At 43.5% G+C, this 12,302-nt stretch overlaps 1 protein-coding gene across 1 annotated transcript in view; it reads left to right on the plus strand.

Moving 5' to 3' along the window:
- The window catches only part of DEF6 (DEF6 guanine nucleotide exchange factor), a 419,734-nt gene that overhangs the window by 261,977 nt on the left and 145,455 nt on the right, over positions 1 to 12,302 (plus strand). The window contains exons 4-5 of the mRNA XM_078644309.1: positions 2,945 to 3,172; positions 5,863 to 6,009. Coding sequence (XP_078500435.1) covers positions 2,945 to 3,172; positions 5,863 to 6,009 — 375 coding nt within the window. The remainder of the gene's footprint in view (positions 1 to 2,944; positions 3,173 to 5,862; positions 6,010 to 12,302) is intronic.

The raw sequence follows: 12,302 nt of genomic DNA on the forward strand, positions 1-12,302 counted from the left end.
CAGCTACCCCAACGGGGTGTCTCGGCGCTGATTGATTAAAAAAAGATCTCTTCAGGCGGGGGTTTTACCGGCGAAACAAAAATGTTTTCAAAGATCGACGGAATTCAGATTCTGATTTACTCCTGCGCAAGTCAAGAGGCAGTTTGTTCCATCTTTGGGCGGCGCATAGCTCAAACGTTTTGCCTCCTGAACGAGTTTTTTAAAATCTAGGGGTTGCCAGAAGAAATTTGGTGTTAGAGCGAAGGGCTCTTGAATTACAGTATGGACGGAGAATGGATCTAAGATGGGCGGATCCATTGCCCTTGGTGGTTCGATAGGCTAGTGTCATGGCTTTAAACTCAATTCGTTAACTCACAGGTAACCAGTGCAATTCACACAGGTATGGGGAAATATGTTGCATGCGGGGAAACCACCTATCAGACGCGCAGCAGCGTTTTGTACCATCTGAAGTTTATGACAGAGGCTTACTGATAATCCCAGATACAGTCCATTGGCGTAGTCTAGGTGAGGGATAATTAGCGCATGGATTATCGTTTTTCTGTTGGCACAGGGCAGATAGTTTATACGTTTTTTCAGGATCTTAATCTTAGAAAAACATGCAGCTGAAACTGTTTGAACCTGACTCCCAAAGGATAGTTGATAATCCCAACGAACTCCTAGATTTCTAACTGAGTCCTTCGGGGTAGGGGCGTGGCTCAGATCTTCCGGCCACCATAGATTCGAGTTTAAAGGGGAAGGCTGATTAAGAAGAGCACTTCTGTTTTACCTGCATTTAATCTCAAAAAATTGAGATCCATCCATTTGGCTATATCTCTTAGCAGATTTTGTGGGGGTCAAACGTAAGAGAGGAAGGCTCCTCAAAGGTAAAGAGCAACTGAATATCATCGGCATAAGATGTTGTTTTGATGCCTGAGCGGGAGATCAATTCTGCTAATGGTGAAAAGTACACATTAAATAAAAGGGGGCTTAGTAACGAGCCCTGAGGGACACCCCATTTCAATTGCCTGGCTGTTGATTTAAAGGGAGGGGTATGGACTTGTTGTTTTCGATCGGATAGAAATGAAGCTATCCATTTAAGGACCTTACCCTGGATTCCTATGGCCTTTAGTCTTTCCAGCAATATAGGGTGCGAGACGGTGTCGAATGCTGCTGATAAGTCCAGCAGCACCAACACCGCCCTCGAGCCCCGATCTAATGTCCAGCGAACAGAATCAGCCATCTCAATGAGGGCTGACTCCGTGCTGTAGCCTCTGCGAAATCCATGTTGGGAATCATGGAAGAGGCCGTTGTTCTCTATGTAGCTAGTGATTTGCTGGTGGGCCAGTCTTTCCAAAATCTTGGCTGGAGCTGGAAGGAGTGATATCGGCCTATAATTAGCCGGGTTTTCTGGATCTGCATTGGCCTTTTTTAGAATCGGGACCAAGAATGCATGTTTCCATGTTTCCGGATAAATCCCTGAGCTCAGAGAGGAGTTCCATATGGGGTTGAGAAAAGGATTGAGGAAAGATGCTAACGATTTATATTGTTTTGCAGGCCAGGGATCCCAGGCGATCCTGACCTACATCTTAATAATTCCTGGAGGGAAGACTCCTCAGATATTTCTATAAATTCTGTGAGAACTGGGCCTGATATATTAAGGTCCATCTGTACCGTAGGAGGGGGGTCAATTCTATCACTAGTCAGGAAAGAGGCGTAAATCTGAGCAATCTTTTCCGCAAAAAATTCGGAGAGCTGAGTGCAGAATTCTTGAGAGACTGACTGCAGACGGATCAGAGCTTGGGGATCTGTAAATGATCTGACAAGTGAAAACATTTCTCTTGGAGCATTACTAGCTTTATCAATCTTGTCAGTTAAGAAACTTATTTTGTGCTTGACAATCTGTTTACGATAATCCTTAAGAGCTTTATGATACTCTGATTTACTTTCTGTAGAGTATCCAAATCTCCAACACCTTTCCAATACTTTACATGCGGATTTCATTTGGCGTAATTCGTCCGAGTACCAGGGGGCCGCTGGTGAGGACCTAAATGTTTTTATCGGCCTGAGTGGAGCCAGTGAGTCAATTGCCTCACCAACCCACTTATTAAGATTAGAAATACGTGAGTCCAAATCCTCGGCAGGGGAAGGGCTACCATCTTTGACATGTCCTTCAAGTGAGGGCACAGAAATTTTACTCCAGTTTCTACCTAGTTCCCTCGGGGTTAAGGTAGGTCTATCAGTGCGAGTCAAAAAGATAGAAAAGGGGATAAGAAAATGATCCGACCATATTACTGGAATAGGAGCATCAATCGTCATAACGGGAAGATTGGAACATATTAAATCTAATGTGTGACCAGCTCTATGGGTAGGATGAGCAACTAACTGGGGCAGGTCTAAGGCAGCTAGGGTGGATATAAAATCCGAACTTATAGGGCAGGAAAGATCTTCAACGTGCAAGTTATAATCCCCAAGGACCGTGAAATTAGCATATCGGGTGCATGCTTGAATTATATAGTCCGATAGTGCCGGGAGATGAGTGGGGCTGGAATTAGGAGGGCGATACAGCAAAAGACCCGCAAATGATACTGATGCTGAAAGATTGATACAGAAAGGAAGCCCTTCAATACAGTCAAAAGGATCAAAGTGAGGGTAAATAATTGTCCATTTTTTTTATAGACAATTGCCACTCCACCCCCTTTTTTACCACTCTGGCTAATCATACATTCATTAACGTTTTCAACCTTGAGGGGACCAGTGCATCGTTGTTGCCATTATGGTGTGTTGATCAATAGGAACCTTTTGTGCGGCAGGAAAAAGTTTAAGAAGCGCATGGTCTTTATAGTAATGAGGTTGCTCGTTTGTGGTGAAGTAATTGCTGGTAGCGATGAAGAGAGTTTTGAACTTTACTGACATGAACATCATCGAAATATTAATAAGTTTGGTATTTTGTGTTACCCGTCCGTAGGTACAGTACCTAATGAAGAAGGTGTACATGGCAATGAATTTAGAGCTGAACTCTGGCGACTTGGATGAAAGCCTCTCACAGGATTCCCTCCAGCAGAGTGGGCTTACAGTCTGGAAGTTTCTGGAGCTGGTTAATTCAGGAGGTTTCTTTAAGGGAATCGAAAGAGAAATCATCAGCATGGCTATCGAAGAGGTGTATCAGGAGATAATCCAAGATGTTCTCAAACAGGTTGTTACTTGATTCTAGCCCCCTTTTTTCCACATTCTTACCTCCCTTTACAAACATATAGTAAAATATTTGAAATGATGATTTTTCCCTGACACAGAAGAGCTGGCTGGTGGTTAGCATTACAGAGGGCAACAGAAGTTGGAAGAGAATCGAACAGAGGTGGTGGGTGGACTTGGTCCATTAAACTGTTGCGAAAGCAGATGGGAGAAACATGGGCCTAGAGTAGGCTTTGGGAGATCAGATGTGAGGGATGTGCATAAGGGCTACTGTGGCAGTATGGAGAATAGCGGGTATCGTTATAGGTGATGAAGAATGGCAATGTGTACTGCGAACAAAACTGTACTGAAGATTTTCTGTATTGGAGCTATTCCTGCAGGATAGGAGGGCAGGGCTACGGTACCGTGGGATGGACTGCTGAGCTGTTGGGATTACTCCAAATTGTGTTCTGACCGTGGTACTGTAGGAGATTTAGGAAGGTTGGAAGGCGCTGCTGTGGTAATGTCAAAAACAACAGTTGATGGACAGAATGCAGAACACTGTCATACATTCACCCCAGTACACCTGTTGTTTTTGCCGCTGTGGTAATGTGGGATTTGTGTAAAGTGGCAGTCAAGGTCTGTGTTTCTGTGGTGATTTGAGTGACAGAAGGGCAGGGTGGTGCTAGGACGGGAGTTATGCAGCCTGATATTGTGTCTTATAATGGGGGGAGTCTGTGTCAATTAGAAGGGCAGGTTGTTAATCGCGTGTCAGTAGAATGTGAGGGAATTGACACTGTGGGAGTTCCTTTGAGATGGATGAGAAGACTTGTGGTGTCATTCCTGCAAGGAAGCAGTGAAGGTTTATGGAGGTGGAGAAGATTTTTGATTCAATCAGAATGTCTGTAAAGTACTGAGGTAGTTCTGTGGCGTTGCTAAGTTAAAAGGAATCCATGAGCAAGAGGGAGGAAATCCTGGGCTACTGAGTGGTACTGTGGTGCTGAATGGTCCGGGGTTGGGGGCTGAATGTTACAGGTGCCTGTGAGTTTGCAGTAGAGTGTCTAGAGTACCTGTGTAATACTGATGCCTGGCTGCTGTTGAGGCTCCTGTGGGTAGGAGAACTTACAAAACAGAGAGCAGTCTTAAATATCCGGATTTATGAATCAAGACGATGGACATATGAAATCTGAGACATGTCTTTTGTGTTAGGACGCCTTTAGAAGGAGAGACACTCCTGAAATCATGTAAAGCATGTAGATAAAAAGGTTTCCCTTAAAGGCAAAGGAAGGAGGCGATTGCTTTAAGTGGACAGAGAGACTCTGGCTTTGAGTACAGACACATTAGGTTTCTTCATATACATTTGGAGTGTACTGGCGATTCTCAGACGTGCTCTCTACACCATGCGACAGCTAGCATCTTTTTTTAAGCAATAATAATATGTTTTTAATTGTATAGCATGATCATTTGACGTCAAGGATTGCTAGACGTTTAACAGGGCTGATGGAATGCTTCTGAGCATGGATGCTGCAATTTTAATGGGACAAAACTGGGAGGACTCCTTTTGGCGAAAGTTGCTCTGTACTATAGCATGAGAATGAAACTTAATAGACAGTGCTCTATTGTTTGGGAATATATGTGTGCTGCTATGCAAAGTAGTCAGACAGGAGAAACCCTTCACCTCTGGGCTGCTACACTTTTATGGGAAAGTAGGGGATTTGTCTCTGTGGCTTATACTCTGTTAATGCACACCTCACAGAATGTGGATATTTATGGGAAATGGTTTTGACAGAGAGAGGTCACAGGGGTAACTACAGACGTGGCAAGTCACCTTTGCTATTTTCTGGCCCTAAACCTAGCTTGAAGGGGTACAGAGTGGCAAGGCAGAGGCAAGTAGTCCAGCATCCTGCAATATTAGAAAATCTTTGGATATACCAGAAGAATCGTAAGGTTAGTTTGGGTAGGTTAGAATTTATGGACAGGATCTTTGCACACATTATGGTCTTGGAGCCATAGAATAGCATCAGTAGTCTGGAACCAAGCAGACATGTTGACGTAGAGCCAAATGGGTAGGCCTAGGTAGTGAATTGAAATGCGTGGATGGTTATGGTGTTAGAGATGAAAGGGGAGGTGTGGTGTGGAACATTGTATAGATCCCAGAACCGAACAGGCAGGTTCGAAATGATCCGGAAGCTAAACTGGCAAGTGCTGCTTAGTTTCTTTTTCCCCGTGTTGAACAGGCAGGTATGACTTGGTACAGCTGGGTAGAGGCGGCTTTATGATATTTGGGGCAAATGCAGAATCCACAGGCTAGCAACGCAATGCATTTAGGAGAATAGAGAGAGGGAAACTGACATACCAGGTAGAGCTTGCAGAGCAGATTAAGTCACAGTCTCTACAAATACACCCTGGAGAGGCAATACGTTTAGTCTCAGCAGCTTCTGCCTATGCCATTGCGCTCCGCTTCCGCTCTGTCTTCCTCCTCATTTTCTCCTCTTATGATTAAACGTCCTCCTTCTCTTCCCCTTCTTTTTATGTTTTGCTATCCATATCTTTACAGTCGCTATGTTATGTTCATCCCATTATCTCCTGTGTGGCCTCAGTCACTTCTTCTTTCTCACGGCTTCCATCCTTGATCACTTCACATGTCTCAAAATATTATTTGGCTTGTCTCGTGTGACATTAAGTTTGTTTTCTCTTGCATCTGGTTGGACTCAGGGATACTTGTGGAAGAGAGGAACTCTGCGCAGAAACTGGACGGAGCGATGGTTCACACTCAAGACCACATCCCTATGCTACTACCTCAGCGAGGAGCGGAAAGACAAGAAGGGACTTATCCCACTGGATAAGAGCTGCTGCGTGGAGGTTAGTTGGCCAGGAGGGCAGGGCTGAAAACTTCATCAAAGCCTGTAAAGATGGTGGGGCTCGCCTAACGCCTGTCTGATGGTTTATGTTCCCGAACTTTATACATGTCAGTTTGTTTATAGGAATAGTTTAGTAACTCTCTCCACACTTGCAATTTACACCATCCAACCCTTCTGACCAACAAATGATAAAGCCTATAGGCATCTCATGATGCACCTTAACCTGTCTCATATCACTTTTTAACTGTTCTCTCAGTTCTGAAACCACCTTCGGTATTTAGGATCAACTACTTTCCTACTCTTATTCAAACACCCCAGTGGTGATCCATCTATGCATGTGTACTATCGTCCCATTTCACATCTTCCTTTCTTCTATAAAATCATTATAGGCATTATGACCGTCTCACTGCATTTCCTCATTTAGTACTTTTTGAACTCTACATTCAATTGAAATTGGACTGTCACACATCCAAATTTGCATGTACATACCATACAATCTCTCTTCAGTACTAATACTCCTAGACATTTTGACTCCTTTCATTCTTTCAACCACACCACTCTTCTGCCTGTGCTCATCAACCTATGCAACAAATGAACACTCACCTGGTTCTCCTGTTACTTCTCTGACCAACCCCTTTCTGTCTCCTGGTGTTCATCACTCTGCACCTTACTCCTGAGCCTGTTGGTGTTCATCATAGCTCTGTTCTGCGTTATCTGCTTTTCTCTCTTTACACTACATCTCTGGAAGACATAGTCTTATCGTCATTCAGTCTTTCTTATCATCTATATCCCAATGTCAAATGTTCTTCTCCTTTCCAACATTTACCTCTAATCTCCAGTTCAAAGTCTCCTACTACCTCACAGTCAATCTTCGCAATAATCTCAACATTTGTCCCCACATCCCCTTTCAAACTGACAAAACATTACTCTCCACTGTCATTTTGAGCACTGTCAATTATTGTAACAGCTGACTAGATGGCCTACTCCAGTACTTATTCAATCCGTTGGACATAGTATGTAATTTTGCTATTTCAACCTTCACAATCACAACCCTGCACCACACTCGTGTCGTTAAATTGGCTGATTATCAGCAAAAAACAGGGAAACATACAAATTCCTAATTCTGTTTTTCAAATGTATAAATGTTCTAGACCCCATTTGTTATTTCAAATGCTTTGTGACTTCTTGCAGCCTCCACTCAACTAATCTAAAACTTGTCTCTCCCAATTCTTCCGGTGCTGTTTCATTATTTCGCTCATTCAACCAAACAAGCCGTACCTCTGGAATTGACTCCTATTTCAACTGTACCCCATCTCCTCGTGACAAATGGTCATAACTAATTCTTACCAACTAGCGATTACGCTCCTATGCTCTCCTATTAAGCCCTAGCGTAAATATGTGTTCGTAGCATTGTGGCTGTAGACTCCCATGCTCTGCATACTGACTCCACTACTGACATCCAGTTTTGCGCTTGATGTTTGCAAGTTGATTTTCTTCGATGAAGTCTTTTGAGCCATGAGATACATGGTCCCTTAGTGAGCAATGTGCATGGACACTGACACTATGTTAGATTGTTTTTCTGCCAATGGGGTCGGATGTGTACAAGCCAAGGCTCCAAGATTCGACATGTCTCCCACAGTTTTTGAACCCACATAGTGAAAATTTGACACCTATCATCAGAAAAACCAGTTCGTCAATACCCTCCAAATACTGCCCAGTGATCAAGTCTCCGAATGCCATAGCCTTGCATCCTGTTAGGACTCTAAGCCTTCTTCATCTACCTTGGCCACCAGAGAATCTGGGTCCTCAAAGGTTGATGGAATGAATACCTTCCAGAAGTACCCCCGGTCGGACTATGATGAGGCTTGTAAACTCTCTCTTTCTCCCTGGACCACGACGACATCACCTTGTGAGAATCTTGTCTCGCCTTCTGCTCAAAGAAAACCATACGGTATTGACGGGAAGGTTGTTGGGTGCACCCCAAGATACACCAGCGGTTGGCCACTGACATCTTTGGCGAGTAGAACCCCTTCCGCCCAGAGGTAGGAGAAGGCGACGGCCACTCCAGCATTCTGCTGCACCAAGCCACACCCATCCTGGAAGCCTTTTCCTCCACTTGCTCTGACTGTGTTAAAGGAGAAGAACCTCTGCCAACCCCCACGACCAGCGGCCTTCAAATAAAGACCAAATCCAGGGTTTTTAGTACAGTCAGCTCTGGCATTCACTCAAAGTCTCACTGGAAGCCCTATGCCGAAGCAGCAAACACAGAACAGAACCCCTGTTAAACATAAATCAGGACAGTTACTTTTTATAAGAACACAAAGCAGTCTGTTAAACTTCATTGCACTTTGCCTGCTCTGTTAGCACACCTTCAGCATCTTTTCTGAAGGAGGCACATAAAACATAATTCGAACAAGTGACATATACTATCAAAAAGACAAATTACGGGTGCAAAACCTTTAAGCAAAAATACGTCAAGACAATATACAAAAGGATCCTAATCCATCGTACTTTTTCACATAACTGAGAGTCTCACATATCAACCAATTATGACATAAAACAGTTTCCAACACAATATTCCACCTTGTTACAGTAATTAAAACCCCTTATCTTTTGAACTGAAAGTACGAATTCGTCTAATCCTTTGCTTGGTTTTGTGCTGTGGCGGGCTCTCCTTAACCATATACAAATACCAACGCGTTTCAGCCTACCATATCATGAGCTTTAGATTAAACTGAAGATCTTCCTCAGGGATGTATGTACACAGTTGTAGGACACTACATATGGAGAATAAAAAGAACAAATCCTAATGAATATAAACCCTTAACATCGTGTTTATATGCCTATTAATACTTTGAAACATACATACATATTTCATAGTGGGCCTATGTGTAGTTGACTTAAAAATTGAAAACTCCCATGAATAGCACCTGTTATCTGTGGTGGGACTTGCTTGACCACATTTATTGAATATATATCTGAGTTTCCAACAGGGCCAGCTGCAGAAAGATAGTAAACAATATTTGTTTTCGGAGCAGTTCATGAAAAGACGAGACCTCAATCAATTGCGCTCCACTAATTAGAAAACTCCTTCCCGGTGAAGTTGCCTTCAAAGCCTCCAATTCCTTTACTCTTTTTAACATAAGTCCTCGATGTGCAGGCATCTATCCATACTATATTCGTCAGGTTCACCGCATTATCTCTAACTTCTTCATATTAACAAGCAAAGCAGTTGGTTCCTAATCCCAGATGTTCTACTGGGCTTCTTGTTTACAACACAGTTTAGGACGCTACCCCTGTGCTTCTTTTGTACTCTGTGTCATTGTTTAACAACATAACTGGGTTACAAGTGCTTCTACTCTGTGTTATTCTGGGTATAGTGGTCCTTTCAGGATATTCAGCATAAGTAGTTTTCCAGTGTTTTTTGTGTGGGAAAGTGTACTCCTTCTAGTTTAAATATTTAGGTTTAATTTTTTTTTATTGGTTTTGGTACTGAAGAAGAACAATGCAAAAAAAAATCTCTCCTACATCCACCGGCCGGTGAGGAACAATCAGTGGGGAAAGAATGGATCAAAGATACAGGGGTATTTAGAATAGGGGGATAGTGGATTACCCATCTACTTGAGATGATGGTCTTTGAGGTGTGGATGCCGCATGCCGCCTGTTCAGAGATGGTAGGTGAGCTCAGTATCAGTGCTAGGGGTAGTCAGTCAGAAATCGGGTCCTTGTGTTTAGGTGGAGGATGCCTCGAAGTCTATGGCATTGCAGTCTTGTATGGCTAACATTATTGTTTCTTTCTGTGTGTAACAGTGCATGCACGTTAAAATGTCTTGGGACATACCCGGCAATTTAGCGGGGCAACCCGCTGTGCGCATTCTGTCAGCACGACATCCTGTGGGGCGAGATCCGGTGCAACATAATGGAAGAGCCTGCAGACGTAATCTTCCAGGCCCCCTCACATTAGTGGAGAACAATTGATCAAGGTCTCACCTATTCATGAATTGCTCCAAAAAAAGGATACATTTACGATCTTTGTGCAGTTGGGCCTGATGGAAATTCAGACATATATTCCATAAATGTAGTCAATCAGATCCCAAGATAGATAACAGGAGATGTATTCACGATAGTCGTGGGAGTTCTCCTTCTAAGTCATCAACATATAAGCCCACTGTGGGGTATGCATATATTTTTCAAAGTATTAATAGACATATGAACACATGGCATTAGAGGGTTATACTCATTAGGATTTGTTTTTTTATTCCCCATATTTAGTGTCCTACAACTGTGTACAGCCCTGAGGAAGACCTTCAGTTGAATCTAAAAGTCCCCGTTAAGAAGGCCGAAATGCGTCTTCATTTGTATAAAGTTAAGGAGAGTGTTATAATTGATTTATTTTTGGGGCACTTTTTTATGAAAAATAAATATGGATTAGGATCCTTTTGTATAAGTGCCAGTAATCTGTCTTTTTGAAAATATTTCGAATTATGTTTTATGTGTCTTATTACAAAATAATTCTGATGGCAGGGCCGGCTCTAGGCTCACGGAGGCCCTGAGCAGGGAGTGTAGGTAGGGGGCCCGAGGCCGCCAAATCCCTGCCAGGGGCCGCCACGCAAATATGTATCTAAGGATATATATTGGCGTGGCGGCCCCTGGGGTTTGGCGGCCCTGTGCAGGTGCACAGCTTGCACATGCCTTAGGCCGGCCCTGCTGATGGCGTGATAATGTAACAGTGTGATGAGGTTTAACTGAATGTAAATACACTGCACGACTGACTGCTTTGTGTCCTTATAATAAGTAAATGTCCTGATTTATGGTTAACGGGGGCTTGTTTTGTGTTTGGTTTATCTGATTCTCTTCCCCCGTTTATCCTTAACTGGATCAAACCCCGCTTTTGTAACAAGGCTTTGCCGAGGCAGATAACTGCTCCAATGCGAGTTAGGCATTGAGCCCTGTGCACAAGACACTGCCACCTGCAGGGCCTCCACTGCCTTTGGCACAAAGTGAACACTTTGGATTTGAAAAAGGACCCGTCAAATGGTGTGGACACCGCTCAGCTGTCGAGCCCCAGACGCAAGGTCATTGACAAGCTTCAACCCCACTCAAGACCGGCACCGAAGACACGGTTGATGATGGTGCAGAGGCCTCCATCGACTCCACAGAGAGCATCAATGTGAAGGGCACCATCAATGACCGGCTCGGAGAAGTCGGAGCAGCGCACGCTGCAGAGACTCTTTAGTGTACAAAGTAGTTACAGTGATCATGTATGCAACTCTCATATGTGATATCAGTGTCCTGCTAAAGAGACAAAGAGGTTCTCCAGAACAGAGATTGTCACTGCTTGTGGGCAGAACTTGTCCAATCATGACAAAATATGTCAATATCAAAATTCTCATAGAAACCGCTACTTAGTGTTTTCCTGGGAAATGGTGGCAGTTGGTGCTTTATTTCAGTAGATATGTCCGTTGATAGTCGGATCTCAGATGCCATATATCCAATACTTAAGGCCTGATTTAGATTTTGAAAGACGAGGTACTGTGTCGCAAGTGTGATGGACTACCCTGTCTGCCAAATCCACTGTTTGTCTCATTTAGAATTGCCAGACTGAACATATTCCATCAACAGAGCTCCTGTTGGCTCAGTCAACGGAATACTTCCTCCAACGACCCATGGAATAAGGGCTGTCAGAAGAAGGAATTTACACCATCTGCCATATTTAGGGTGTATGGTGTAATGTCTTTTTATCTTGTCCCCCACCGCCAGGAAAAATCTTATGGGAAGGGACAGGAAAAAAAGAATATTAGCCCTCACACCGTGAAAGAAAATTCCCAAGGTGTGGGGGCCATAATTTTTTTTTTTTCATTACAATAAAAAGCTTTTGAAAGGTTTGAAGGCCTGCCGTCATAGATGGAGCCCCCAATGCCATATTTTTCCTACATTGACAAGAATCACCCTGTTGGCAGTTTCTGTCAATGTAGAGAGTTGTCTGGAGGGCGGTCGACAACTATAGTTTTGGTGGTGGAGGTCCCCTGGGATGGCAGCGGTATTGTCTTCAGCATTCCTTATGCAGTTAACTTCATCTGCCAAACTATTAATCATGGCCTTAGTGTTAGTCATTATTCACCCTTAGCTAAAAATACAACTTCTACCTCATTTTCCCCAAGGAGTTCCTGGCTCTAAAGGTATGTAAGTCCCAGTTCTTCAAGCCCACCTTCTGAGATGAAACCTTCATGTTTCTGGATCTGCGGTTATCCTTCTCTCTGCTTATTAAACATGACTTCATGAAACAACATACTG

Source organism: Lissotriton helveticus, chromosome 5_1 (genome assembly GCF_964261635.1).
Source record: "Lissotriton helveticus chromosome 5_1, aLisHel1.1, whole genome shotgun sequence".
NCBI lineage: Eukaryota > Metazoa > Chordata > Amphibia > Caudata > Salamandridae > Lissotriton > Lissotriton helveticus.